This window comes from Balearica regulorum, chromosome 1 (genome assembly GCF_011004875.1).
Source record: "Balearica regulorum gibbericeps isolate bBalReg1 chromosome 1, bBalReg1.pri, whole genome shotgun sequence".
NCBI classification, from domain to species: domain Eukaryota; kingdom Metazoa; phylum Chordata; class Aves; order Gruiformes; family Gruidae; genus Balearica; species Balearica regulorum.
Window position 1 is genome coordinate 84,926,705 of NC_046184.1, and position 27,057 is coordinate 84,953,761.

The window sequence follows — 27,057 nt, forward strand, 5'->3', positions numbered from 1 at the left end:
AGAGTAATGGAAATAGATACTGTTTGTTATGTGGTTTGTGAAAAGTGACACTGATTTCACAATGTTTGGCCATTTTGCATCCTAGTTTTTAAGATATCATCCTCTTCGGCCACATAAATATAAGACATTAATGTCTTCTTTAGAACTGGTCTACAGTCAACTTTTTCATGGTAAATATGGTCCACTGGATTTTGAATTCTTTCCAGGAATGTATTTACTGGAGGCTATTGGGCTATATGTTCTCTTTAATGCAGCCTGTGTGTTCAAGTAACATGCCAGGAGTCAAGAAATTACTTGGCTTCCCATGTCATTTGAGAAACTGCTCTGCTGGCATCTGGGCTCAAATATACAAGAGAACAAAAGACCTAACTTAGCAATAAGGTTTGTTGTTGGGTTAGTTTGCAACCCTCATAAATGCACTAAATTGATGCACTCAAATGAAGATCACTGCTGTATGGATAGCTAATATAAGTTCTGTGGAGAACTCATACACAAGGATCTGAGACACAGGTTTTGAGTACAGGTCTCTAGAGAAGCGGGTAATATCTTTGGCACTTAACCAGATTATACAATCTTCTGAGGAAAAGCAATGGAATGCAATCAATCATGAGCAAGTGGGAGAGGGATAAATAGCTAATAAATCAAAGAAAACTTTATTATTATTATTATTATCATCATCATCATAATCATTATCATTATTAAATACTTGCTGAAATAAAAATAAATATTACCTCATGAATTCCAAAGTGAGCATAGGAATCAAAGTAATAATCCCTGGATGTCATCTCTTCTGGATTTATGAGCTTTGCCATCTTGCCTCGGCCCGGGCAGCTTGGTTGCAATGGGACATGTATGACAGATTGAACTGGCTTTGGAACAACAGTAGCCTGGGGTGGCTGGGATGGGATGGGGCAAGCCTAGGAGAACGCGGAATATTGTTAAGAAGCATCATTAAAAGAAAACATTTCTCTCTATGTACAGTATAGTGATATTATTGTAACTAGCCAAAAGATTGTAAGACCAAAGACACCCAGAGTATCATAAGTGATATTTAGGCTGCCTTCTGTTCCTGGCTCTAACTTACTTGCTCTGTCTTGGAAAATTTCCTTAATGACTTTTTCCTCAATGTTCCTCTGCAGATACCTACATCAATGCAAAGTAATGGCAAATTATTGGTGTTGGCTGAAGTGGGTGACTCCAAACATTGACACAAGGCAGTTAAGAGCTAGGTTTTCTTCTTCAGTGTCTTTTTCTGTTAAACTGCCACAACTTCATAAGAGGTAAGCTGTAATAAATAAATAGTTCCCCTGCAAAGAAGAGCTCATAATTAAAGGGTTTTGAACACAGTGTTACCAACAAGAAGGACAGGATTAACAATTGATTCTTAATTGTCAGGTAATGTATCTGGATGTGTTGATGAGGTAAGTTGAGAATGCTCACAATATCTGAAAGTCCCTGACATTATCTGAAAGACTCTCAGCACATCCACAAAGCACTGTAGGGACCTGTGTGGGATATGTGATCCCTTAATTTAGTTTCCTGTTGTTGAGAGATACAGAAGTTATGTGTAACTCCCTGGCCTACTGCACTTCATTTTTCCTTATGTTTTGCCTCTCCAACACCAAATTTCAATAAAGCCAGAATGCTTACAGCCCCTTGACTCAGATTTGATACCTGTAGCATCTAGAAGACAGAAGACACAAACATGAGACACAGGCCACAGTCTGGCCCATAAGTACCTCTACAGCTATAACATGAAGTAAATGCTGAAAACTGAGAAAGAGTGAACAAGATGCTACAGCTTTACATGTGCACAAAGTCATCTGCAAGTTGTGGGTCAACAACTTAATACATTAAGGTTGATCGTACTTAAAATACGTCACCTCTTCTTGTACCTTTTTTTTTATTTTTTTATTTTAAGACTTAGTAGTTTCCCACTGGGCACCAGATTTGCCTGAGCCTCTTCTAGATACTTTCATACAGTTCACTCTGTCTTCAATAGCTTGATACTACAAGACATCAATCCCTTGTACTCTCTCTGAGTACAAGTAGCATCAGCCTAGTTCAGTTTACTTCTATACTAAAAAAAACCCAAAACAAACACATTTTTCCCTTGTTCATTTGAAAAATTAAACCATTTTTTGATGGTTTCTTTGTTCGATCTGTGAAAAATGAATACTAGTGGTTTATGTTCCTCTAACACCTTTCATCCCCAAAGGTCCAGAAGGGCTTTATTTATAGGTCTTTTCTATTTCTGATGTTTTTGACTTTATCACCTCACCCACTTCACCTCCCACCCAGAATACAAATGTTCCCAATTGGTATTTGTATTTCTGTCCTGTCTAGTTTTAAAATGTCCACCTGCAGTTATTTCTCTTAAGAGACTATTTCATTTCTTGTTCATTGCAAGCAACACCTTGACAGCTCATTCTGACAAGGTGTGGCTTGTAATATGCAACCCTTCCAAATTTAATCCTGACACTTTTAATTACATACTGGAGGTTATATCCTAACATTTTTCTCTACTGGTGTCACACTATTAAATTTTTGGAGTTACCTTGCCCTATAGTCCTTTCTGTATTTGTCTGCTGAATTACAAAGACTTAAACTGTAGAAGTTCATAATTTTGTTTTAATTTAATATGAACTCTGTAAGATCTCACACTTTTCTCCTAAATCTTGTCCTCCACATAATTTTACAAGCAAAATATATAAATAAAACAGTCACTGAACTCTTCATTCTGTTCCTGTCTTAGGTAAGAAGGTCTCCATATAGAAGATAGTATATCACATGCAATTACTCAAAAGCTGCCCACTGGAGAGAAGATCGGTCAGGGTTTTTTTTAAATGAAACCCAAGGGGTAATAGCATTTCTGTTGCTGTCAAACTACAAATTCAGATGTGGTTTGCTGTACAATAGAAAGTATTTTCTACAGGAGAAGAGACTAGCCTTGAAGATGAATCTTTTTCTGGGTCTCAGACAGTATCACTTCTGCTCCTGGCTGCATAGAATTTGTCTAGACAGGGTTATGAGAACAAGGCTTATTGTGACTAAAGGTACAGAATGAAACTAAATTCAGCAACTCAGGCTAGGAAAGTTGTCCGAATGATTTTGTTTGCTGTGAAGGAATTAACATTGTCATCTCATAATTCTGCTACAGCCAAGGAGTGGAAAGATAACTTTTATTGAGCTACTGAGGCAGTATTAGACCTTTGACTCACAGTACTTTTCAGGTTTATCTGAAATACCCAAAGACTTACTGCTCTCAACTGTCCATCTACATCTCTGCCAGAGAGTACATATCCCATGTAGCAGAAGAAGTAGAAGCCTATTAGGTCTACTTCTCAGCTGTCTTAGTTTGTAGCCAAGCAGCCAGTGGTAAAATGTGTTGATGGTGATTGTGTGACAAAGGTAGGTTGTGAATACCATTAGGTCATGCACTGTCCATCCTGTGCTATGGGTATCATAGCCTCATGCAGAAGGGGTAACAGAAAACCAAATAGGGATGGTGATCTTAGCCAGAGCAGCACTCTGTCACAGGGATCTTAAATCAGCTGCTTCATTTTTGGTTTAGGCATATTAACACAACACAGAATTTTCAAATTAAAATTATGTAAATTTTTGCTGCATCTGTAATACCCACTGCTATAATTTCTGTGTGTATGTTATTCTGAAACTCCAAGCCAAGGGCACAATGGCAAGAATAATTTTGTGAGTGGGGCTCAGGAAGTTCCTCTGTCATAGATTTGCTAGAGATACTGTGAACAATTTCAGTCAAGAGTAACTCATGTCCTGTGACAACAAATACCTGGGAAAACATATAAACACAGCAGACAATTACAAAATAAAGAAATGTAATGAAACCTATTATTTGTATCAGAAACAACAAAGTCTTCAGGTGTACAGGTCTGTGCTTACTAAACTAGAAACAACTAAGCTTTCAGGGGTATGGTATAGCTGCTTTAGGAGAAAACATTCCTCCAAGAGAAAAGCTATCAAGGAAAGACAGCTTCCTGTATTCTTTCCAGATCTGAAAAGAATCCTTAATATGATTTACAAGCTTAGCTCATATTTACCCTTCCTGTCAGAAACAACTAATCTTTTGAATAACTCCAGAAAAGGGAAAGCATCTGGGCTGTGGGCAAACTTCACATCAATGAAAAGAATCTAACAAATTCTATCTGAATAAACCATGTTTATTACAAGTACAGATTCCAGCTAGCCACACACAGTTCCGGAACGCTGGCCACAGAAAACAATTTACTGATCGATGACCTACCGGATGCCCAGCCAGCACTCAGACCTTCCCGGAGCTGTGCAGAACCTGCCCCGCCCGACTAGCCCCCTTTTATGGTGAGCATGACATCACATGGTATGGAATAGCCCCCCTGGCCAGCTTGGCTCACCTGTCCTGGCTCCTTGTGAAAATTAACTCTATCCTAGCCAGAACCAGGACATAGAGTAAAAATAAATGTCAATGTTCATTTCTTGTTATTACTATGGAGACAAAGAGCTGGAGGTTAAAATCCCAATCCTTGTAAAACTGTTGCTCAAGCTGCAGTGTTTTCTCCTTGACAAATTCTTAGTTATTTATGACATTCTTATGGCATGGAAGAGTTTAACAGTATCTTCTATCTGGAAATGCCTAGCCTTTCATTAAGAAACTACACTCATTAAGAATGTAATTATAGTTTAATATGATTCAAATTCAGCATTCTCTTCTTTTTAAACAAATGGTTTTATTGTATCTAAATGTTGATTATACTTATTTCTTGGGCCAGATAGCATTCTGTGTCAGAACTACTAGAATAGAATATGCCTAGCATGATTTTCATTACTCTAAATTTAATAATCTACACCTTTAGCATGTAAGATATTGTCAGCTGATATGCAGTCACCACAGCAGTTCCAACACTCCTGCTGCAGATTGAAGGCATAGCCAAATATAAAAGGTATTTTGTATCTTCCTGCCAAAATTTAGGCTTACTTCTTCAACAGCTGCTTGGAAGTCATTACACAATGGTACAGGCTAAAACCTCCCTTGACTCCTTTATATTGTATCCTTTTGAAATAAGTCTTTGTCTGAGGTTTGTGGGAGCATATCTTAAGTGATCGTTGGATTGAGCAACGAATCTGGTCCATTGTCTGAGAAGAGAAGTTTTAATCTGATTTGCTGTGGAAATGAAGCTGCCACAGTATCTTGTCTGTGTCTCCTATTGATAACTTTTGAGATTGTCCAACCCAGTCTAATTTGAAAGAAGAGTGGAAATATCAAATACATTCATATTACTATACATTTGTTGAAAATCAGAAATTAGGTAGAAGGATATCCAATTTGATGATTCACTGAAATTGAAGCAGCCAGATTTCCGTTGTCATTCTTTCTACTTGCTCTGGTTTATTAACTGGCTTGTGTTACATGTGTAATGTGTAGCCTCCAGACTAACCATACTGTATGATCAGTAATGAAGATGTAGGAAGAAGTCTAGGCAGAGCTCAGAACTAAGTTGGGACATGAGGAGATAAAGAGCATGCAGGAAACAAGTTTCATTAGCTTCCCTACTCATCGAAAAACCTTTATATGCTAAGGACATGAAGTTCACAAGGAGTGCAAAATGGCCAAAAATCAAGGGGTTCCAACAGAGATGAGATGAGACAAACATTCAGCTGCAGACATTACTGCTTGGAAATAAGGATGTTGTATATGTCTGCATTAGGTACCTGTCTTCAGGAAGTAGGGCCTTCAAAGACCAGTAAAGGACGTTTGCCTTTTGTTGTGGATTTTGTTTTCCTTAGTGGAGGCTTTATGTTGTGGTATTTCTCAAAAGCAGGATGAAACAGCCAGTTCCTCAGCAGCTATAAATCTACTTTCTGCTTGATAAAAATTAGGCTCAGTTTATTTTAAATTGCAGATGAGTTCAGTGCAACTGCAAATCTCTCTAAACTCTAAAACTGCAAATCTAGACAGACTGTAAGAAAATTAGGAGAGAGAACTGATTCTTAAAACTGCTTACTTTGAAGCTACTCCTTTTTCAGCCACTTCAAAGTCAAGCACTGCTCTGAACTTTCTACATGGAGTGTCTGAAATGCCAGATCAATCTGTCATAGACAAATCTGTCCATTTATTATCAGCAGGAAATTCCTTGTCCTTTACAGCCCAGTATAGCTTAGATTACATTACAGTTGCTACAGGTTATCCCTAAGGTAATGGTGATAGTAAAAATATTATGAAAACACTGAGGCATGTTCTGAAATCCGAGGCTTTATTGTTTGTTTTAGAATAAAGCCTCTGTTCAGAACAACTGAGGCTGAGCAGTCATACAAGGAACTTCATTATATATACTAAGTGTCCAAACCCTCCAAAAAATCAAAGTAAAAGATTGTCCTGGTTTCAGCAGGGATAGAGTTAATTTTCTTCCTAGCAGCTGGAATAGTGCTGTGTTTTGGATTTAAGAATAATGTTGATAACACACTGCTGTTTTAGTTGTTGCCAAGCAGTCAATGACTTTTCAGCTTCTCATACTGCCCTGCCAATGAGAAGGCGGAGGGTGCCCAAGAAGCTGGAAGGGGACACAGCCAGGACAGCTGACCCAAACTGGCCAAAGGGATATTCCATACCATATCATATCATGCTCTGTATATAACTGGGGGTTGGCTGGGAGGCAGGGCAGCTTGGGAACTAGCTCAGCATCAGCTTCAGGTGAGAAATTGTGGTGTTCATCACTTGTTTTGTATATTATTTTATCATCATCATCATCATCATCATCCTTTTCTGTCTTATTAAACTGTCTTTATGTCAACCCACGAGTTTTACTTTTTTTTTTTTTTTCTTTTTGATTCTCTCCCTCATCCCATTATTGGGGCAGGAGGGGCAGGGGAAGCGAGTGAATGGCTATGTGGTTGTTCTAGCTGCAGGCCAGGTTAAACCACAACAAAGATGCAAGCAGGTTTTCAGTATGATAAAGGCATGGTTGGCATAATTGGGCTGCCTCAGAAATAACACCAAGTAGCAAGAAGGAATGCAAAGATCACAAAAGTTTGCAAATCTGTTACTTGTTCTTTGAAAGTTAAAAAGAATTTTAGATATCTAAATGTAAATACAAGATAGGAACTGTGATACCTTTGTGGATCTGACCCAGGCTACTATATACTGTCAAGATTCTTAATGGAGACTATCTATTGGGGGAAAGCCAGAATCTTCTTAGTGACAGGTCACAAATTAAGCAAGTTGAGTATAAGGGAATAATTCTTCCCCCTAATAGAGGTTAAGCACTGAAACAAATGCTTAGAGAGTCTGTGGCATCTCCAACCTTGTAGACTGCAAAACTCAACTGGAGAAGGTCCTTAGTAGTCTGATCTAGCTTTACAGTTATCTTTTATCTGAGCAGGATGCTGGACTAGATGGCCTCCACAGGTCCCTTCCACTCCCTTCCTAAGACATGGACAGTTATGTTTCTACAATGCAGGAGATACAGGTGGCAATGGTAGGATAAACTGATAAATCAGAGCCTAGTGTAGATTATCCGGTGGGTTATAAATTGGGGTTTATAGATTTGTACACACAATAGGAACAGAGCTTGTTTTTATGAGATTAAAGAATGTACACTATGAGAAGAACACAAGGACATGACACTGAAATGAAAAGCTTTTGAAGCTACATGTAACAGAATTGGACTGAAATGGCAGGAAATGAGATGACAGAATGGGAGGATGGGAGTGATGTTAAGTATCTGTAGCATTTATAAAAAAAGATCCCTGTTACAAGGAACAGCTGGAGAAATGCCTTGTGCTTTCACCTATACTCTGTTGTGTGGAGCAGATGGACTACCATTGGACTCTGTTGCCAATCTGTTTGTTTGAAACTCCTTAAGCCTCATGAGGAGTGAGCTAGGTTGCACAGTGAGGAGTTCCTCAAGTGCTGGCTGAAGTCTCAAACCTGTTTCTATTGAAATCAGTTTCACAGCTTCAGCTCAGTGGGAATCATGTTTCAGAACCGTTGCCCTCTGGTGGACAATAAAAGTGAAGTACGGCTGGCAGATGGCTATACTGATTCTTCATTTCACGGGGTAGACACTAAGTTACTGCAATTAATAATTTGGAAAGGAGTCTTCACATATAACCATGCTGTTCCCTCCAATATACAGCATATGGATTTGTTACAGTGTAATAGTCTCTGTCACATGAGTCCAGAATCTGAAAGGTAGATCAATACAGGAGGATTTTAAAACTCATGAAGGAGACAAGCTGTGACGTTCTGTGGCTAGATGTTCTGTTTTGTTTCCATTCTTCAGTGTAATCAGGAATGCAAGAGGTGGATATACTCAAGCACACTGGTTATTTTGACACAAGATTGACACCTGTAAGTAAGTCTGGCAGTCTGAGAAATAAAGGTTAGACCATCAGGGCTAGACATTCCAGCCTTTTTCTGGCTCGGTATCATATATCAGGATGGTTAGGAACAGCATGCTTTCTAATACAGATCCTCTGAATTTGGTGCTTTGCTAAGAAGTATGGGCTTTTTGGTTGTTAAATGTTAAAGCAGCCTTTCTCCTGTTCCAGAATCCAGTCTAAGTTGACTCGGGTGTGTAGATCACAGAGCAGCACAAACTGCAACCAGCAGCCTCACAAAGCTAGCAGCAGCTCTCACAGGTTGCAGCTTCTGGTCTCATACAGATTTACAGCTATGTCTGACATGGAAACACTTCAAGTTCTTGCTTTCCACTAGGGCATCTCATCCCTTTTAAGGATTCATAAAAGGCAAATAAAACCAAATGATGAAAAAAAGAAAAACCCTCCTACCTTCATATCGTTTTAAGCTTCTCATTTTCTGACTAAAGAAGGTGTCAATTTCATTTAATTTCATCATTCTTCATTCACATAGACATAACAGTAGTGAAAAACAGGAAGGTGCCTGAGTGGTCCTCAGCCTATCAGTGTTGATTGGGTAAAATTCTGATATTCTTATGGGAATTTAAAATTAAAAATTGAGGTCGACTGTGAGAGCTAAGAATGTTACTGCCAGCCATGTTATATAATTGGTATTCCATAAGAATTTGAAGTGCACCTAAAATAGCCATTAAAGGCCAGAGAGCACTTAAATTGACTGATCATCATGGTATACTTTCCTTCTCTTCCATTCAGTTATCCAGAAAAAAAAAGCACTATGTTGTATGTTTTCCTGCAACAGATTTTCCTTCTGAGATTTCTGGTTTTCAGTAGTTTTGACAGATCTCTCCTCTTTGCAGCATGACATCTAAAACTCTCTAGAACAAAAGCAATCAAAATGCACAGATATAAGAAGGGAAAACAGCCTGTTGTTCTGACAGGGCTATTGAAGGCTTAGCTTTTGTGGTAGTTCAGAGGGAAGGTTTGAGGTATGTCTATTGCCTGTCTATTTTTGAAAGCGACCAAAGAAGGAAAGCTGATAGTAGAATTTTCCATTTTAATTAGGCTCTAGCCTCTGGGAAATAAAGAGCCTTTCCAAGTTCAGTGTCATTTTATTTCTGATTTGCCTTTCAGGGAGTTCCACAAGGGGAAGAAACATCTCTGCAGTAATAAAATGCATCAGGTGTTCCAGCTGATTTTAAACTATTGGTCACAAACTCAAGGAATCTAAAAATAAACTGTATTAATTTCATTCCTGGGCATTCATTGCAGAGTCACCTCTATATTTGGTAGTGGCAATTGCTAACATTAAATGCTTACTACTTGCACTGATACTGATATTTTAATGTCCTATCTGGCCTGATCGCGTAAGCACTGCTATACCAACAACAAGTAACACTCAGCTATGTTGTGCTGTTCAGGGGCCAAACTCACACCACCACTTCTGACTCCCATGGTCAGGTTTGGCATGGCAGAGTGAGAAGGTTGTGAAGGTGTCATATTGCTGGAACAGCACTGGCTTAAACTACAGTTGTTAGTCTTTCCCTTCCCCTTGTATTCTGCAATACAAGTAGTCAAATAGCACCAGTCTTGCCTCATTTTTTTGAGACGGGACGGAAACACTCAGATTTTTGTGTGTCTGCCTGAATGGAGTCTTCAAGGCCTGTCAATCCAGCACTAGTTCTAGCGCACCTGGGTACTGTGGGGCTGGAACAAAGGTAATAGTTCTTCCTGTGTGCATATGAACACTGATAGTTCAAGGCTCCTGCTGAGTGATGTTCTCTGCTGCTTGGGTAGATTTGGCACTTTGCAATCAAATAGGATGAAGAAATTGCTACATGCTATGTTTCCCAGTGAGCAGCTCAAAGCCTATATTGATATTTTGCAAGTCGTGATTCAGTTCCTTTTCCTCCAGTGATGTGGGGCTCAGTAAATAATGAGTCAGTTTTCTAGAACTGCCTTTGCATAAGCTAGTTGAACCAGCTGGAAGGAGGATCTAAGTTTCTCACCGTTCTGCCCTTGTTGGCTCCTTCCTTTCTATTTGCATCAGTGGGGACTCATCAGTGTCACCTTAATACTTCTTTTCTACAGTATAGCTCACAGTGTAGACAGACTGCACTGGAGAATAAAAAGACTGCCCTTTCACTTCTCTGCCAAGTCCAACATTCAGTGTGCTAGGCCCTATAAAAGAAGCCTCCATAATGTGTGGTAGATCATCCAGGTAAGCTGATATAAGTCCACATGAATTCTGAATTACAGACTATTTATCATCATGACTATGAAGCCATGAATGGTGCACAGGGATCTATACTAAGAATGTCAGGGGCCAGTTAACAGATGGTAGTTAGTCATATTTTAAGGCTGACTGGGCAATTCAGCTCTTTTTGTGGAAAAAAAAAAATTAAGGACAAGGTTATTTTCTGAGGCAACCCTCGCTTTGTTAGCAGTTTTCACTTTGTGATCATGTAACTGTAGGATAGAGGCCGTGAAACAGAAACTATAGAATCAGTTTGAGATAATTAGTTTGTAATCAAGGTAATAGGAAATGAAGCTAACTGACCATGGCAAGGTACAATGCTGCTATGTTCCATGTACAGTCCCTACCAAACTGAACAATAGGTTTGGAGATATTAATCTTATGAAGTAAGTTGCTATGGACAGGTGCACCTACAACAAGGACACTGCGCATGCCTGCAAGAAGAGGGTCACCCAGCGGACACGGGTGCAAGACCACTGACGACCACCAGAGACCCCTTGAGGACCACCGACTCAAATCACTGAGCATGCGTGACGGGGAGGAGAATATGGAAATGGATTCTAAGAAATTATTATCATAGGACTGCCTTTTCTGAGAAAAATGATGAATATGTATGTTTTGATCCTACATAACCTGTGTGTTGGTGATCACCTGGCATGCACGTTGGGTGGAGCTATCCCCCGTGCATCCAGCACTGCAATAAAGAATGCCTGCCCTTTAACACTACATTGGTGCTATGAGGTTTATTCCCGGGTTTCAGTGACAATCAACTATAAGCCAGGGAAGACATGTTATCTGGAAGCAGTGAGCAGAAATGTAAATGTGACTGATGGTTTCTATTCATCTCCAAGTGAAGAGTGATATTCATGTGCCAGATATTACTTTAAACCACCTCACATCACAAGGAACAGCTTGTTGTAGAAATAGCAACAGAAGTCATAGGAGCCTGTACTGAAAATATCAAAGTTGAGTGTAGTGAAGAGGAAGAGTTTGTTGCAGATCATTGCATAAAAAGTTATGAACTTTCTATTGTGATTTTCCTATTGGTTGCTACTATCATTGCTGCTGCATAAGTGCCTGCTTTGCTGAGCAAAATCACCATTCCAGTGAGGTACAAATAAATAACAAGGGATATACCTCCTTATGAGAAACTCCTCAAGCTGGACACAAAGTGGAAAGGAAACAAAAATAGCTTGGTACTTTAAAGCTACTTTATATCACCCTGGCAAGTGCACGAAAAGTTGAGAAAAAGGAGGGTGCTACAGCCCCCATTATTAATGCTTATGCTGTGCTTCTTGTAGGGGAAGGAGCTGTACCACTGGATAACCTCTTCCTTGCCCCATCATCATTTTGACTGACTCTCTAGTGACAGGGAACAAGAACTAGAAAGTGCTAATCAGCTATAAACCCAGTTATTTTTAGGCCCTTTCTCAGTATCAGGCAGTGAGCTGAAATTCACATGAAAAAGTAGAGCTCTGCTATTTTTAGAGGCTAATTATTAACAAAAATAACCAGAGTATTCTATCTGTGTAAATTATTTTCTTAAATTAGCAGAAAATGTAATGGAAGCCCTCCTCTGCTTAGCAAATTTCTAATGCACTGATCCCTGAAAGTCACTTTACATCTGATATCCCAGTCCTCTTCCCCTCTCACTGAGCTTCAGATATTTCACAACAGTTCTAGGAAGACATTATATTCTGTAGGCTTTGCTGAGCTTTAGGATGAGGGAGGGGAAAAAAATTTCCAATTGATAACCTACTCCATGTCCTAGCCAAGCTTTTCATCTACACTTCAGTGTCGTTTCAGATGTAGTTCAGCTCTAGAGGAGGTCTCTGCCTGAGAAGTATCAAGGTTTATCCATTATTACTTTTTAACCTCTGCAGGATAAATGAGGACAGAAAGGGGAACAAGACTGAATAATGGCAGTTCCTGAGCTGCAGTGCCAGAGAAAATCAGCACACTGATTTACACAGTTCAGTGCAGCTTCAGAACTATCAGCAAACAGGCACCAACATTGAATATAAGTCCCACATTTGGCACTTTTATTTGTCAATTAGCAAAAAATAGCCTGTTTCCCTGCACAGAGCAGACACCTTGCCACCTCCTTTGGAGCTGTAGCTCACTGGGTCTTAATATGTTATAGCACAGATTTTCTCTTGATCACCTTTCATAACCAGGTTGGCAGGTTTTTTTTGTCCTCTGTGTTGATTTTAAGTCCATCTCACTGTGTGACTGTGAAGGAGTTGAACATCTCTTAGTGTGGGTTATCAGAGTATTGCATCGTCTTGTGACCGACTAAATCCCTAGAGAGGCAATGTGACTCTCTGAACCAACTCCTAAAATGGAAGAAGGCTCACTGGAGATGGACAAGGGTGATGTGCCCATTGAAACTCAGGGAATAATGCAGGGAGTGACTGACCACAGCTGTTGCAAAGAAGCTGACTTTTATCTCAACACAAGGGGGACTAGATGGTGGCCTTTGTTTCAGATAAGCAGCTATCAACAGTTGAGTGGATCGACTGATCCACTTTAAATGTTTCTCCCTGAGTTCATTAAAAGAGCATGAGTGTCTCCCTGAGTGAGCAAGACTTGTGTGGGGGAAGTGATTACATGGCTCAGCCCAACATAAACTATAGAATTTGAAAAACTAACAGCATAATCTCAATGAAAGCAATGGGCTTGAGCCCACTTCAAATCACATATTCCTTCACGGTGACTGGGGACACTCAGCGTCATGACAGCAAGCATATTACAAAAACCAGTAATGGGAATCACATTGGTATTATGATTGAACTGCAATTGCAGTTCCTGTATTTTCCTAAGTGTAACTTACATTTGTATTGTGTTTTCAGTGTATTTTGTATCACTCTGCTAAATCAGAAATCCCATGTAACATCAACTGTCTTCAAATAAAACATTAAGACATTTGATATTTAACATTACACTCTCCATACATGGAATATCTAAAAGAAACTGGTCAAGAAAGTATTGGACTCTAACACCTATCTGCAACTAGTATTTTCATTTGTAACCATCAGAATAAAACTCTTGTGAGGACATTCAAAGCTCTATTTTTATGACATGTAAATGGCCCTACTGTTAACAAATCAGAATTGGCAGAAAACCTTTAACTTGTGTTCAGAAGCCCCAGCTGCTAAAACAAAAATAGTAAATTTTCTGCCTTACAAGCACAGTTAAGTATGGTGGGAGAAAGTTCTGACTGTTCTCTCTTGGGCACCTGTAAGTTCAGGGACACTTCCTCTCGACATTTACAATGATGAGTGCATTTTCTCTTCTGTCTCCAGGTTTACTTTGGAGTGAGAATGTATTAATTTTATATTGAGTGGTTATCAGTTTAGTTAAAATATCACAAGCAATCTACTGTGAACCACCTCAATTGCTATTTATTAGGGGGCTGTCTCCATCCTGGCTTTTCCTATTACCATTTGCCTTCCCTTTCTTGCTGTTGCCATTTTCATAAGGGGTTGGGTGTTTTATCTCAGCACTTCCATTGATGCCAATTCATAAGGCAGTATATGTTATTGTGTGCTGAGAGCGGGCGCACACTTGGTTAAGACTGAAAGGATATCCTTGCCTGATTTATGGACACAATGTAGAATGCTTTGTCCACAAAATCTGTGACTGTCCTGAGAGTTGTCAGTGCCTCTTTGCAAACAAGCAACAGCTATTTGCACAACACAGTCAGCTGAAGCTGACTCTTTCCTGCAGGTTTCAGGCATGCAAGGGTAGCCTGCATTCTGCTACCCCATTTCTGTAGCTGCCACACACCCTTTCATGCTTTTCTGTTGACATTCTGCATGGGTCCCAATTCTTCTTTCTTGAGGTGAAAAGCTTTGGCTTCGCCTAGTCCATTCGCAAAAGCACATGGGCAGCAAGACTTGCATATATGTGCAAGAGAGGTTCATCTTTCCCTTTACTTAGGCATAGAGAAGTAATTAAAATGACTGCTGTAGAATCACTACAGACTGAAGAAGTGTCTTCACTTTGGAGAACTGTAGAGCAAAAAGGAAATTACTAGAGACAACATGAGCAGAAAATGTAACTGAAAATAGAAAGATCTGTATAACTGGGATTCTGTTCAAATTAGTCTTCCCTTGATGCTGTGTAAATAGGTTGATTAGCATGAAGACTTATATTCTCTGATTAAAGTGCTTCTGATCCAAGATTTTCACTGATTCATGTGACTTGACTTAACCTGAAAAGCTTAGAGAGTGAATCTCAGCTTTAGAAAGGTTTTTACTATTCACAGTTGTGAAGAAACCTTGAAAACACTGAGTAAAAGTTTCTGGGTACTGAAGGCTTATAAAAGGAATGCATTGACACAAATTCAGTGTCTTTTTTTAGCCAGTCTTATCACCTTTCCACATACGAGGTAGGCATTATTGTTCTTTAGCCACAGTATGAGCGCAGCATGATGTAGAGTAATGCAAAATTCTTTATTGCACCAACCCCAGCTGTGTTCTGCTGGCAGAACAGGCCTTCAGTTTCTCTTGCCTTTTGACATGCTGGTGGATGGGGACAAAAAAAAGAAAAAAAAAAAGAAAAAAAAATTCCATCAAAATCTGTGCATTGTCTAAGATAACTGTGAGTCAAAGGATAAGACTGAAAGTTTTGCTTGCTAGTTTTCTGAACATTAACATGACTTAAGAAACAGAGGGGAAAAAAAAGAAAAAAAAAGGAGAAAAATAATAGAAGCAAGAATAGTGTTTCCCTATAGCTGATGGCCATGTCACTGAATTCAGATCTGCCAAAGCTGATTTACCTTTTTCATGAATCTCAGGACCACAATAACAGCATTTGGCTCACTCCAGTACTACTCATACCTCATTCCCAAGAAAGAAACCTCTTTCCCTGTCTAGTGGTGATTATTGGAAGATACAATAAATTAACATGGAGAGTGGGAGACGATTCATGGTGATTCAGGGTTTTATTGACATGGAAGAGTGGCTTTTTTTTTCCTTTTCTGAACATATCAAGCTTCTTGGGATCCTGTTTCTTTAAATATTTCTCCTGTTCATGGAATGATTGGCAGCTGAGTGGGATAGAGGAGAAGAAGCATCAGCTCTCACTTCTGAACTGGCTGTGCATTCAGAATTAATGGGGAGGAAGAGCCTTCTGTCAGGAAGAAGATTCTGAAAATGAGAAAACCACAAAAAACATGGGATTTTCCGTAGGACTATGAATCAGGGGAATATGTTTTTAGGACAATCATACAAATGAAAAAAACCCACTGTGTTTGGTCTGTTAATATTACTGAAGGTTGGCAGCTGAGCCACCCTAGGGTCTGTCTAGGATCAATAGAAAGAAAGAGGCTTTGTTAAAGTATGATTCAGGTTTGAGATGGGCAGAGTTGCCATTCAGAGGTGTTTGCCGATTAGACAGGACAAGTAGGCCATCAACTCAGACACCTTGTTAAAGCATTTGAATTTATGTGAGCAGAACCCAGATCCTAGTTCATCCATTTAAAGTAAAATAGTAACAATAGAAAGTAATAAAGATTTGTTGGTCCAATGATAGAGAACAGCAGGACTCTAACCAATGAGTTATGTGTATTTGTTAAAATAGCATGGAAAACTAATTACTGTTATCAAGATCCCAAAACGGTGACTTGAATAACTCTTCAATCTGTTCAGGAACTTAAGCATTGCAAAAGACTTATAAAATGTTTTTTCTTGAGACACTGAATCACTGGGAGTAAACCCATTCAGCACCAAATAAAAAATGATGCTTATTTTTCTCCTTTTACTGTCAACATAGTAATTTGCAGTAGAATTCTGAAGCATGATGCAAGCCAGAGGAATGCACTGTTCTGCCACCAGCACATGACTGACACAAATTGTATCTCTCAAGCAATAAGGTTTCTTTTGAAAGTCATACCATGAAGAAAGATCTAAATGATGAAAAGACAAAGGAAGAGCAAAGGAAATTGGCAACAGCATCTCCCCTACCTCCTTAAAAAGGCCCAAATAAATAATACCATCTTTATTCAACCTAGGATGTCTCACTAAAAACATATTAAGTGTGATTTTTATCTTAAACTGCTATCCTAGAATCATAGAATCCTATGGGTTGGAAGGGACCTCAAAGATCATCTAGTTCCAACCCCCCTGCCATAGGCAGGGATACCCTCCACTGGACCAGGTTGCCCAAAGCCCCATCCAGCCTGGCCTTGAACACTGCAAGGGATGGGGCATCCACAACTTCTCTGGGCAACCTCTTCCAGTGCTTCACCACTCTCGCAGTGCAGAATTTCTTTCTAATATCTAATCTAAATTTACCCTGTTTCACTTTAAACCCATCACCCCTTGTCCTATCACTAGATGCCCTTGTAAAAAGTCCCTCTCCAGCTTTCCTGTAGGCCCTCTTTAGGTACTGGAAGGCCGCAATTAGGTCTCCCAGGAGCCTTCTTTTCTCCAGGCTGAACAACCCCAACTCTCTCAGCCTGTCTTCATAGGAGAGGTGCTCCAGCCCTCTGATCAGCTTCATGGCCCTCCTCTGGACTCTCGCCAACAGCTCCAGGTCTTTCTTGTACTGGGGCCCCCAGAGCTGGACGCAGTACTCCAGGTGGGGTCTCACAAAAGCAGAGTAAAGGGGCAGAATCACCTCCCTCGAACTGCTGGTCACATTTCTTTTGATGCAGCCCAGGACACGGTTGGCTTTCTGGGCTGCAGGCGCACACTGCTGGCTCATGCTGAGCATCTTGTCCACCAACACCCTCAAGTCCTTCTCCTCAGGGCTGCTCTCCATCCATTCTCCGCACAGTCTGTAGTTGTGCTTGGGATTGGCCTGACCCACGTGCAGGACCTTGCACTTGGCCTTGTTGAACTTCATGTGGTTTACATGGGTCCATCTCTCAAGCCTGTCAAGGTCCCTCTGGATGGCATCCTTTCCCTCCAGCATGTCAACCACACCGCACAGCTTGGTGTCGTCGACAAACTTGCTGAGGGTGCACTCAATCCCGCTTTCCATGTTGCTGACAAAAATATTAAACAGCGCCAGTCCCAATACCGACCCCTGAGGAACACTACTCATCACTCGTCTCCACTTGAACACTCAGTTGTTGACTGCAACTCTCTGAGTGCAACCGTCCAGCCAATTCCTTATCCCCCGACTGGTCCATCTGTCAAATCCATGTCTCTCCAATTTAGAGACAAGGATGTCATGTGGGACAGCGTCAAATACTTTGCACAAGTCCAGGTAGATGACATCTGTCACTCCTCCTTTATCCACCAATGCTGTAACCCCATCGTAGAAGGCCACCTAATTTGTTAGGGCACGATTTTGCCTTAGTGAGGGCATGTTGGCTGTCACCAATCACCTCCTTATTTTCCGTATGCCTGAACATAGTTTCCAGGAGGGTCTGCTCCATGATCTTGCTAGGTACAGAGATGAGACTGACCAGTCTATAATTCCCCAGGTCTTTCTTTTTTCTCTTTTTAAAAATGGGGGTTATGTTTCTCCTTTTCCAGTCAGCAGGAACTTCACTGGACTGCCACAACTTCTCAAATATGATGGGAGTGGCTTAGCCACTTCATCCACCAGTTCCTCATGACGTGTGGGTGCATCTCATCAGGTCCCATGGAATAGTGCACCTTCAGGTTTCTCAGTGGGCGGTTCATTCTCCCAGTCCCTGCCTTTGCATTCTGGACAATGTGGCTAGAGCCCTTGCTGGTGAAGACTGAGGCAAAAAATTTGTTGAGTACCTCCGCCTTCTCCATATCCTGGGTTACCAGGCCTCCTGTATCATTCTGGAGGGGGCCCACATCTTCCCTCGTCCTCCTTTTATCACTGACGTACCTATAGAAACTTTTCTTGCTGCGCCTGACGTCCCTGGCCAGATTTAATTCTATCAGGGCTTTAGCTTTCCTAACCTGATCCCTGGCTGCTCGGACAGTTTCTCTGTATTCCTCCCAGGCTACTTGCCCTATCTTCCACCTTCTGTTGGCTTCCTTTTTGCATTCGAGTTTGTCTAGGAGCTCCCTGTTCATCCATGCAGGCCTCTGGGCATTTTTGCCTCACTTTTTCTTTGTTGGGATGCATCGCTCCGGAGCTTGGAGGAGGTGATCCTTGAATACTAGCCAGCTGTCTTGGGCCCCTCCTCCCTCCAGGGCTTTGCCCTACCTAGCAGGTCCCTGAAGAGGCCAAAGTCTGCTCTCTTGAAGTCCAGGGTAGTGAGTCTGCTGTGCACCCTCCTCGCTGCCCTGAGGATCTTGAAATCTACCATTTCATGGTCACTGTAACAAAGGCTGCCCTTGAGCTTCACATCCCCTACCAACCCCTTCTTGTTGGTGAGAACAAGGTCCAGCATGGCACCTCTCCTCATTGGCTGTTCCATCACTTGGAGGAGGACGTTACCATCAATGCGTTCCATGAACTTCCTAGATTGCTTCTGCCCTGCTGTGTGAAGTCCCCCTATGAGGATCAGGGCTTGTGAACATGAGGCTGCTCCTATCTGCCTATAGAGGGCCTCATTTGCTCGGTCTCCCTGGTCAGGTGGCCTGTAGCAGACCCCCACTATAACGTCCCCCGTCCCCACCCTCCCTTTAATCCTGACCCATAAGCTCTCAGTCAGCTCCTTGTCCATCCCCAAGTGGAGCTCCATGCACTCCAGCTGGTCATTGACATAAGAGGGTGACACCCCCTCCTTCTCTCCCCTGCCTGTCCTTTCTAATGAGCCCGTACCCTTCCATCCCAACACTCCAGTCATAGGAGCCATCCCACCATGTCTTGGTGACGCCAGTAAGATCATAGCCCTGCAAGCATGCGCACATCTTTATCTCCTCTTCTTTGTTCCTCATGTTATGTGCGTTTCCATAGAGGCATTTGAGTTGGGCCTCCAATGAGGCTGACTTACTGGCAGGAGTGGTTGGAATTCCTCTGACGCATTTCACTGGTGTTTCCCTGTTGGGTCCTATTACCTCAGGAGCCCCTGGCTTATCTTGGCTAGACTTCAAGCGCGCTGCAGTGTGTCCAGCACGTCTCTGAGCAGTTGTCAGGGTGTCAGACATAGTGAAGTCATATCCAGTAGTTAAAAAACTTAAACTAATGCAAAGTGATGAAAGCTAAATATAGAATTGTTGGCAAGTACATTAAGTAATTAATTGTCTTGATTTCCTTTGTTCTGCATTGTGCAGACTGTACAATCCAGCAACTGTAATAAATCATTGGTCCTTTTCATTTTTAGTGAGACCTCAGTTCATCAGATGTAAAACAAAAACCTAGTCAATAGAGATGAGAACATACTCAGCATTTCACAGGACTGAATGAAACCCAGGGACTGTGTCCCTTTTTTACAGACTCCTAAATTTACTGGATTTTTTTTAAATATCAACCAAGGAAAGAAAAAGAATGCAATGCATAAAATACATACATAAAGTTCTTAGATTTCCAATTTTCTTTACACCTTGTGTTTGATTTCACAGAATCACAGAATCACAGAACAGTTGAGGTTGGAAGGGAGATCACCTAGTCCAATCTCCCTGTTCAAGCAGGGCCACCTCAGGCCAGTTGCCCAGGGCTACATCCAGATGGCTTTTGAGTATCTCCAAGAAGGGAGACTCCACAACCTCCCTGGGCAACCTGTACCAGTGCTCAGTCTTCCTCACAGTAAAGAAGTATTTCCTGATGTTAAGATGGAACCTCATGTATTTCAATTTGTGTCCACTGCCTCTGGTCCTGTCACTTGGGCATCACTGAAAAAAGTCTGGCTCCTACCTCTTTGCAACCTCGCATCAGATATTTATATACATTACTAAGATCCTCCAAGCCTTCTCTTCTCCAGGCTAAACATTCCCAGCTCTCTCAGTCTTTCCTCATAGGAGAGATGCTCTAGTCCCTTAAACAGGTTCGTGGCCCTTTGTTGGACTCTCTCCAGTATGTCCATGTCTCTCTTGTAGTTACGAGTTAAGAGCCCAGAACTGGACACAGAACTCCAGGTATGGCCTTCTCAGTACTGAATAAAGGGGAAAGATCCCTTTCCTCAACCTGCTGCCAATACTCTGTCTAATGCAGCTGAGGATACCATTAGCCTTCTTCGCAGTAAGGGCACATTGCTGGGTCCTGTTCAACCTGGTATCCCCCAGGATTCCCAGGTCCTTTTCTGCCAAGCTGCTTTCCAGCTGGGTGGCCCCCAGCATATATTGGTGCATGGTATTGTTTCTCCCCAGGTGCAGGGCTTTGCACTTACACTTGAACTTCATGAGGTTCCTGTCAGCCCATTTCTCCAGCTTTGATTTGTTTATTCAAATTTATTTGGATGTAAAATCAGTGTTTGAGCTATTCTTTGATTTTGTTTTTCCTCGTGATTTGAGATCACCGAACAAGGAAATGGGTAGAAACAGAAATCACATACCAGATTTCCTCTTTCTGGCAAAAATATTATTCTGTGTTGTTATTTCATAACTCATAACCCCTTAGTGGAGCTGTAAGTGCTAGTGGCTTTTAAGAGAAACTTTGACCCCCCCAGTGGCCTCTGTGCTGTTGACAGGGATTAGACTTTCACAACTGAAAAGTCTGCAAACAATGAAAAATGTCAGATGTAGTCAAGAGACCCTAAATATAACATATGGCATGGAAAATATAAATGGTGCTTTATAGAATACGATTAATATTGATGTTCATTATCATGACATATAGGAAAATGTATTGCTAATGACTTAGGAGAAACTAGCTGCTAGAGAATCATTCTCATTCTTTATATAAAAGGTACTCTGCACATAGTACAATTCAGAATTGCTAAATCCTGTTGAAAATTGTTACCATAACAAGGTACTTGCAGCATTTATTTCTGTCCTTTTAAGATTGTACTGGTCATGGATTTATGTAAGGATATAACTTTGGCTCCCAAGAAATATCTTGATTGGTCTTGATCATACATAATGAAGAGAATAAGAGTGACTTCATGATTCCTATTACATTGAGATTCTAAATGAAGCAAAACAGATACCTTATTTTTTTAAACTTTAATGATTTAATACATTAATACATTTGGCATCTACAATGTACAACTGATTTTTCCATTCATTCTTTTAGTGGATCTATAGTTATATAGAATCATAGAATGGTTTGAGTTGGAAGGGACCTCAAAGATGATCTAGTTCCAACCCCCCTGCCACGGGCAGGGACACTCAGGTCCACTAGACCATGTTGCTCAAAGCCACATCCAACCTGGCCTTGAACACTTCCAGGGATGTCCTCACAGGAGAAGTGCCCCAGCCCTCTGATCAGCTTCATGGCCCTCCTCTGGACTCGCTCCAACAGCTCCAGGTCTTTCTTGTACTGGGGCCCCCAGAGCTGGACGCAGTACTCCAGGTGGGGTCTCACAAAAGCAGAGTAAAGGGGCAGAATCACCTCCCTCGAACTGCTGGTCACATTTCTTTTGATGCAGCCCAGGACACAGTTGGCTTTCTGGGCTGCAGGCGCACACTGCCGGCTCATGCTGAGCATCTTGTCCACCAACACCCTCAAGTCCTTCTCCTCAGGGCTGCTCTCCATCCATTCTCTGCCCAGCCTGCAGTTGTGCTTGGGATTGTGCCGACCCACGTGCAGGACCTTGCACTTGGCCTTGTTGAACTTCATGTGGTTTACATGCGCCCACCTCTCAAGCCTGTCAAGGTCCCTCTGGATGGCATCCCTTCCCTCCAGCGTGTCGACTGCACCACACAGCTTGGTGTCATCAGCAAACTTGCTGAGGGTGCACTCAATCCCACTGTCCATGTCACCAACAAAGATGTTAAACAGCACCGGTTCCAATATTGACCCCTGAGGAACGCCACTCATCACTGGTCTCCACTTGGACATTGAGCCGTTGACTGCAACTCTCTGAGTGCGACCATCCAGCCAATTCCTTATCCACCGAGTGGTCCACCCATCAAATCCATGTCTCTCCAATTTAGAGACAAGGATGTCATGTGGGACAGCGTCAAATGCTTTGCACAAGTCCAGGTAGATGACATCTGTCGCTCTTCCCTTGTCCACCAATGCTATAATCTCATTGTAGAAGGCCACCAAATTAGTTCACAGACAATTGTGGTTTGTATGTGCTAAATCCCACATATTTGTGAGTCATCAACTTACCATACAATAGGCACAATAAGTCCAAGACTTGGTTTAAATAAACTACAGTCTTGGTTTAAATGATACTACAAGTTTAAATTACACTACAAGTCACAGGCTTGGTTAAATTATACAAATATGTGTGGTGTGCAGAACAATCACCATTCAAAAATATAGGATTTAATTGGTCATTCCAATTGTAGTATAATCCCAGATAAACCTTTGAAATCGCTACATTTAACCTATACAAAGTATCTGTCCAGAACTAGAATAAATGTCTAAGCAAGTACAGGCATACAGCATATCTAAGTTGAGGGCCAGGATTTTGAAGGTATGTGGAAGAGTGTCACTCCTTTAAGGGTATCTGGTCAAGGACCTTTTCCAGTACAACAGGGACAATAAGAAAAGGAGGAAACCACGAACGAGCACATAGGGGGACACAAAACTGACTGACATGATAAGGGAGGCAGTGATGAGAACCAGACCTGGTCAGTCACATCAATTGATAAGGACATGTGAGAGTGTGAAAAAGTTTATTCCAGCGAGGTTATCTGACTGGGGACCTGTCAGTTGGGAAACCAAGGGGAAAAGGGGAAACCAGAAACAAAATACATGGAAACACAGACCTGATAAAGCAAACATGGAGACAATGGCAAGAAACAAACCTCACTACTCACACTGGCTGATGGGCTATCAAGAAACCACCGGTGCCACTGCTAGGAAGATCAGCCTGGACTGTGCAACCGATGATATTGCACACCAGGGGGACCCCCCAACATGGGGTGGGTGATGCGCAGAGGAAGGGGGAGCAGGCGGGAAGACAGAAAGGGGGGTTGGACTAGATGATCTCCAGAGGTCCCTTCCAAGCCCCACCGTTCTGTGATCCTGTGCAAGAGTGGCTGGCTGGTTGTAAAATTGGGCTGGTCAGTACACTTGTCTGGCTGAGCCCCGTGCCTGATCACCACAGTCTGGCCTGGCTTATTTCTTCTTATGAAATCTTTTCTGAAGCATCTCACTGCCTATGCTCACTCTCAGTCCCATGTGAACGGGTGCTGCAAGGACTCGGTGCCAGCTACTGGTGAGACCTGTGTGTGCCTGAGGAGAATTTGGTGCCAGCTCCTGGAGCCAGAGCAGGGTCTACGGTGCCAGCAGCTGGAGTGAGCAGGGTCTCTGTGCCGCCACTGCAGCCAGTGGGGGTCTTGAACGCCCAGCCACTGGGCTGGGAACAGCATCTGCTCCCAAAACCAGCTGTTGGGGGGACAGCATGACCGACGTGAACAAGGAGCTCAGAGTTGCTGGAGCGTGACCATGGGTCACTGCCTTGTGTGTCTGGAACTGGCTGCATCTTCCCCAGTTCTCCTGTGCCTGGGACATGCCTGAGGATTCACCAGCAAACTTTAAGCTGGACTGACCAGTGACTAGGGGAGGACCTAGGGTCTGGCCCAGAGTCCCCTACGCAAGGGGGCTGTGCTGGTATGCCTGGGGGGACTTGTGAATGCGGTGTGGATGAGGGACAAGTGTGTGAGTGCAGGATGTTTGCAGTGAGCATCAAGGTCAGCAAGTTTGCAGCAAGCACCAGCTGGCAAGTCAGGGACCCTGTGGGGCAGGTAAGGGGGCCCAGGATCCAGGCGGGGGTGCTGGGTGGGCAGAGGGGCCACACTGGTAATCAAGGGATCTGCTGGGCAGGAGAGGTCCTGGGATGGAGGAGGTGGGTCAAGCTTCTTACATCACTTAACAGTACGTAGGCAAAAGTTGTCTACAGAAGTACCCATTCAGCTCAGTGTCTTCAAAGTTACTGCATTCCACTCTCTGTAGCCTCCAACCCCTCCTCCTAGGGGTTCGGCAGTGTGATTCCAGGCATAACAATGACCGACTGCCCAGATGTGTAACCCTGGCTCAGACTCCTGAGAAAAATCCTAAATTGTAGGAGAGAGTGTTGACAAAGCCTGTAGCATAGAGCTGTGAAATACAAAATAAGGTGAAACACAAATTTAAAGGTCAAGGATTCAGGAAGAAAAACAATAATGTGAAGAGATATAACATGCTAAAGGAGTCTAAAGATGGTAACAGCAACATGAAGCATGAACATGAAGCAACATGAAACGACACGAATATTCCCAGCAGCAGCAGAATCTGACCCTTCACCACCTGCTTCATGATTACCTGGCCAGCAAAGACTCTTTGTGTGTCTTAGGTTGGAAATGATAAGCATATTAGTGCTTTGCTTAATAATTTGTTAATCCTAACTGCCTTTGACATGTTAGACAACAAATAATTGCTTTGTACTTTTGAATTGAATATATTCTGCCTACAAGAGATTGTCTGGGCATGGTGAAAGGTGCTTGAACAGAATGACTTGAGAGGGAATGATAGTAACAGTGTCTAAATTTCTGAAGAGGTTTTGAAGAAAAAATATTTTTGAGAACCAGGCTTTTACATATTTCTCAATATATTCTTACTTGAAAAAAGTTCAAATCTCTGTGACAGTAACTAAACCACATTTTATTAATTTTAATTGAGTTGGTTTGACTTGCAAGTGTGCTGTCTTCTCTCACCTCTGAGATGGTGTTCAGAACTTAAGAAAACAAGACCAGCTATATTTAATTGCTGAATCAAAGGTGTGGATGCTTATCTAAACTGAAACAAATACTTTTAAATGCTCCCTTTCTGAATCAGGAGTTTGTATTCCTGACAGCTCACCAAGTTAGTTGAATTTAAACTTACTTTAGAGCTTTGTTAGCACTGTATCTGAAATGCGAGCTTGTTATTTCAACTTGAAATAGAAGGCTTTATCTTCCTGTAATTCTCCACAACTAAACTGAATTTTGTCAGAACACCCATGCAGAGGAAGACAGTGAATATAAAGGATGTTATTGAATGAAAAGCTAGGACTTTTCTGTGAAACAGACTTTTTAAACATAGAGTTTCTCTGTCAACAGAGAGAAATATATATATGTAATCTTTTTTATGTGGTGTAAGACTTTAACCAGGTTTTATCATTTTACAGTATATGAGCCTACACTGGCACAGGAGTGTCTTCTCTGACAGTTCTAATAATACTGACAACCAGGGTGCACAAAGAAATGAAAGTCATAGCATAATATGCAGTTTGATTTATGTAAATATAAAACATTGTGTGTATAGGTATATGTATGAAGACACATACACATGGCAGGCAATTTTGTAAGTAAGCATATTAACGTGTGTTTAAGTAGCTACATCTTTTCTGTGTGGCTGAAATGACAAAGGATCACAAGGTTAAGGCAGTTATTGAATTATGAAATAGCATAGTCTTGCTCATTCAGAACTAATGTTGTGTATTGCATTTGCATTTTAGTTCTAAGATGGGGAGTACAGTAACGTTCTTGATCTGAAATCGTGTTAAAGTTGAAATTGTTGTGTCAGCGTCACCAGGTATCTTGCTGATAATTTGTTAGTTATCAGACTCTGGAACTACACCAGATATAAATGTTTTTTTAAAGGTGATGGTATTTTGTAACTGCATTGAAGGAGCTAATTAAACTCAAATCTCAAGTTTAAAAAACTGTGGTAAAGCAAAGCTTATCATAAGTCTGCTTAGTAATGGACAAAGAAATATTAATCTTTCTTCAGACTGTTAAGGCAATCGTGTCTACTTCTGAGGCTGACTGGTCCTCATTTATAAAAGGACAACATATATGTCCTTAAGCACTCTAAATTGAGCCTAATGAAGTACATTTGCTCACATTTGGCTATTAAACATTATTTGGTTTTGGTTTACCTAGTCTGAGATATTTCATTGTAAGAGACTGAGATTAATAATTCATCAACTCCAGGCTTGGGTAGCATATTTGTTTTCATGAGGGCTGCAAATACCACAGTTCACTTCAATGTGTTTTCAGCAGTTACTTAAGAAACTTGGGTATGTATCTAACACTGAGAACACAAGTAATCCCACTAGTTCCAGTGGAATTACTTTTTTCCCATATTCTACAAGGTGGATGAGGAGTGTTTTTAAATATCCTGTCAGGATGGAACTTGATTCTATAGTAAATAATCATACTGAGTGCTACTGACACACATGAGCAAACCAGTGTGTTTAGCATTTCTTGCATTATTAACAGAACATTTACTGAAGTGTTCAAAGATCTTCAGCAACTTAACTCCAATAGGTTCTCAACTACACCTGTTAAAAAGATACCTACGTCGTGTATTTCAAAAGCAGTTGTTGATAGTCATGTTGATACAAATCAGGCTTGTATAGCTTAGTGTTAACAAGAGAATAAACTTTTGCTGTTTCAGACCCATCTTTTAAACAGAGTTAAAAAAGGGACAGGAGAAAGTATACTTCTAACATTTTT

The 27,057-nt window shown here is 41.4% G+C and overlaps 1 protein-coding gene across 5 annotated transcripts in view; it reads right to left on the reverse strand.

Annotated features, from left to right (window-relative positions):
- The window catches only part of PRMT8 (protein arginine methyltransferase 8), a 72,179-nt gene that overhangs the window by 35,402 nt on the left and 9,720 nt on the right, over nt 1-27,057 (reverse strand). For 4 of the 5 annotated variants that reach the window (XM_075762697.1, XM_075762706.1, XM_075762717.1 and 1 more), the window contains one exon: nt 732-917. The exons of the other annotated variant lie outside the window; for it this stretch is intronic. In XM_075762697.1, the coding sequence (XP_075618812.1) occupies nt 732-917 (186 nt within the window). The remainder of the gene's footprint in view (nt 1-731; nt 918-27,057) is intronic. 5 annotated transcript variants of the gene reach the window in all.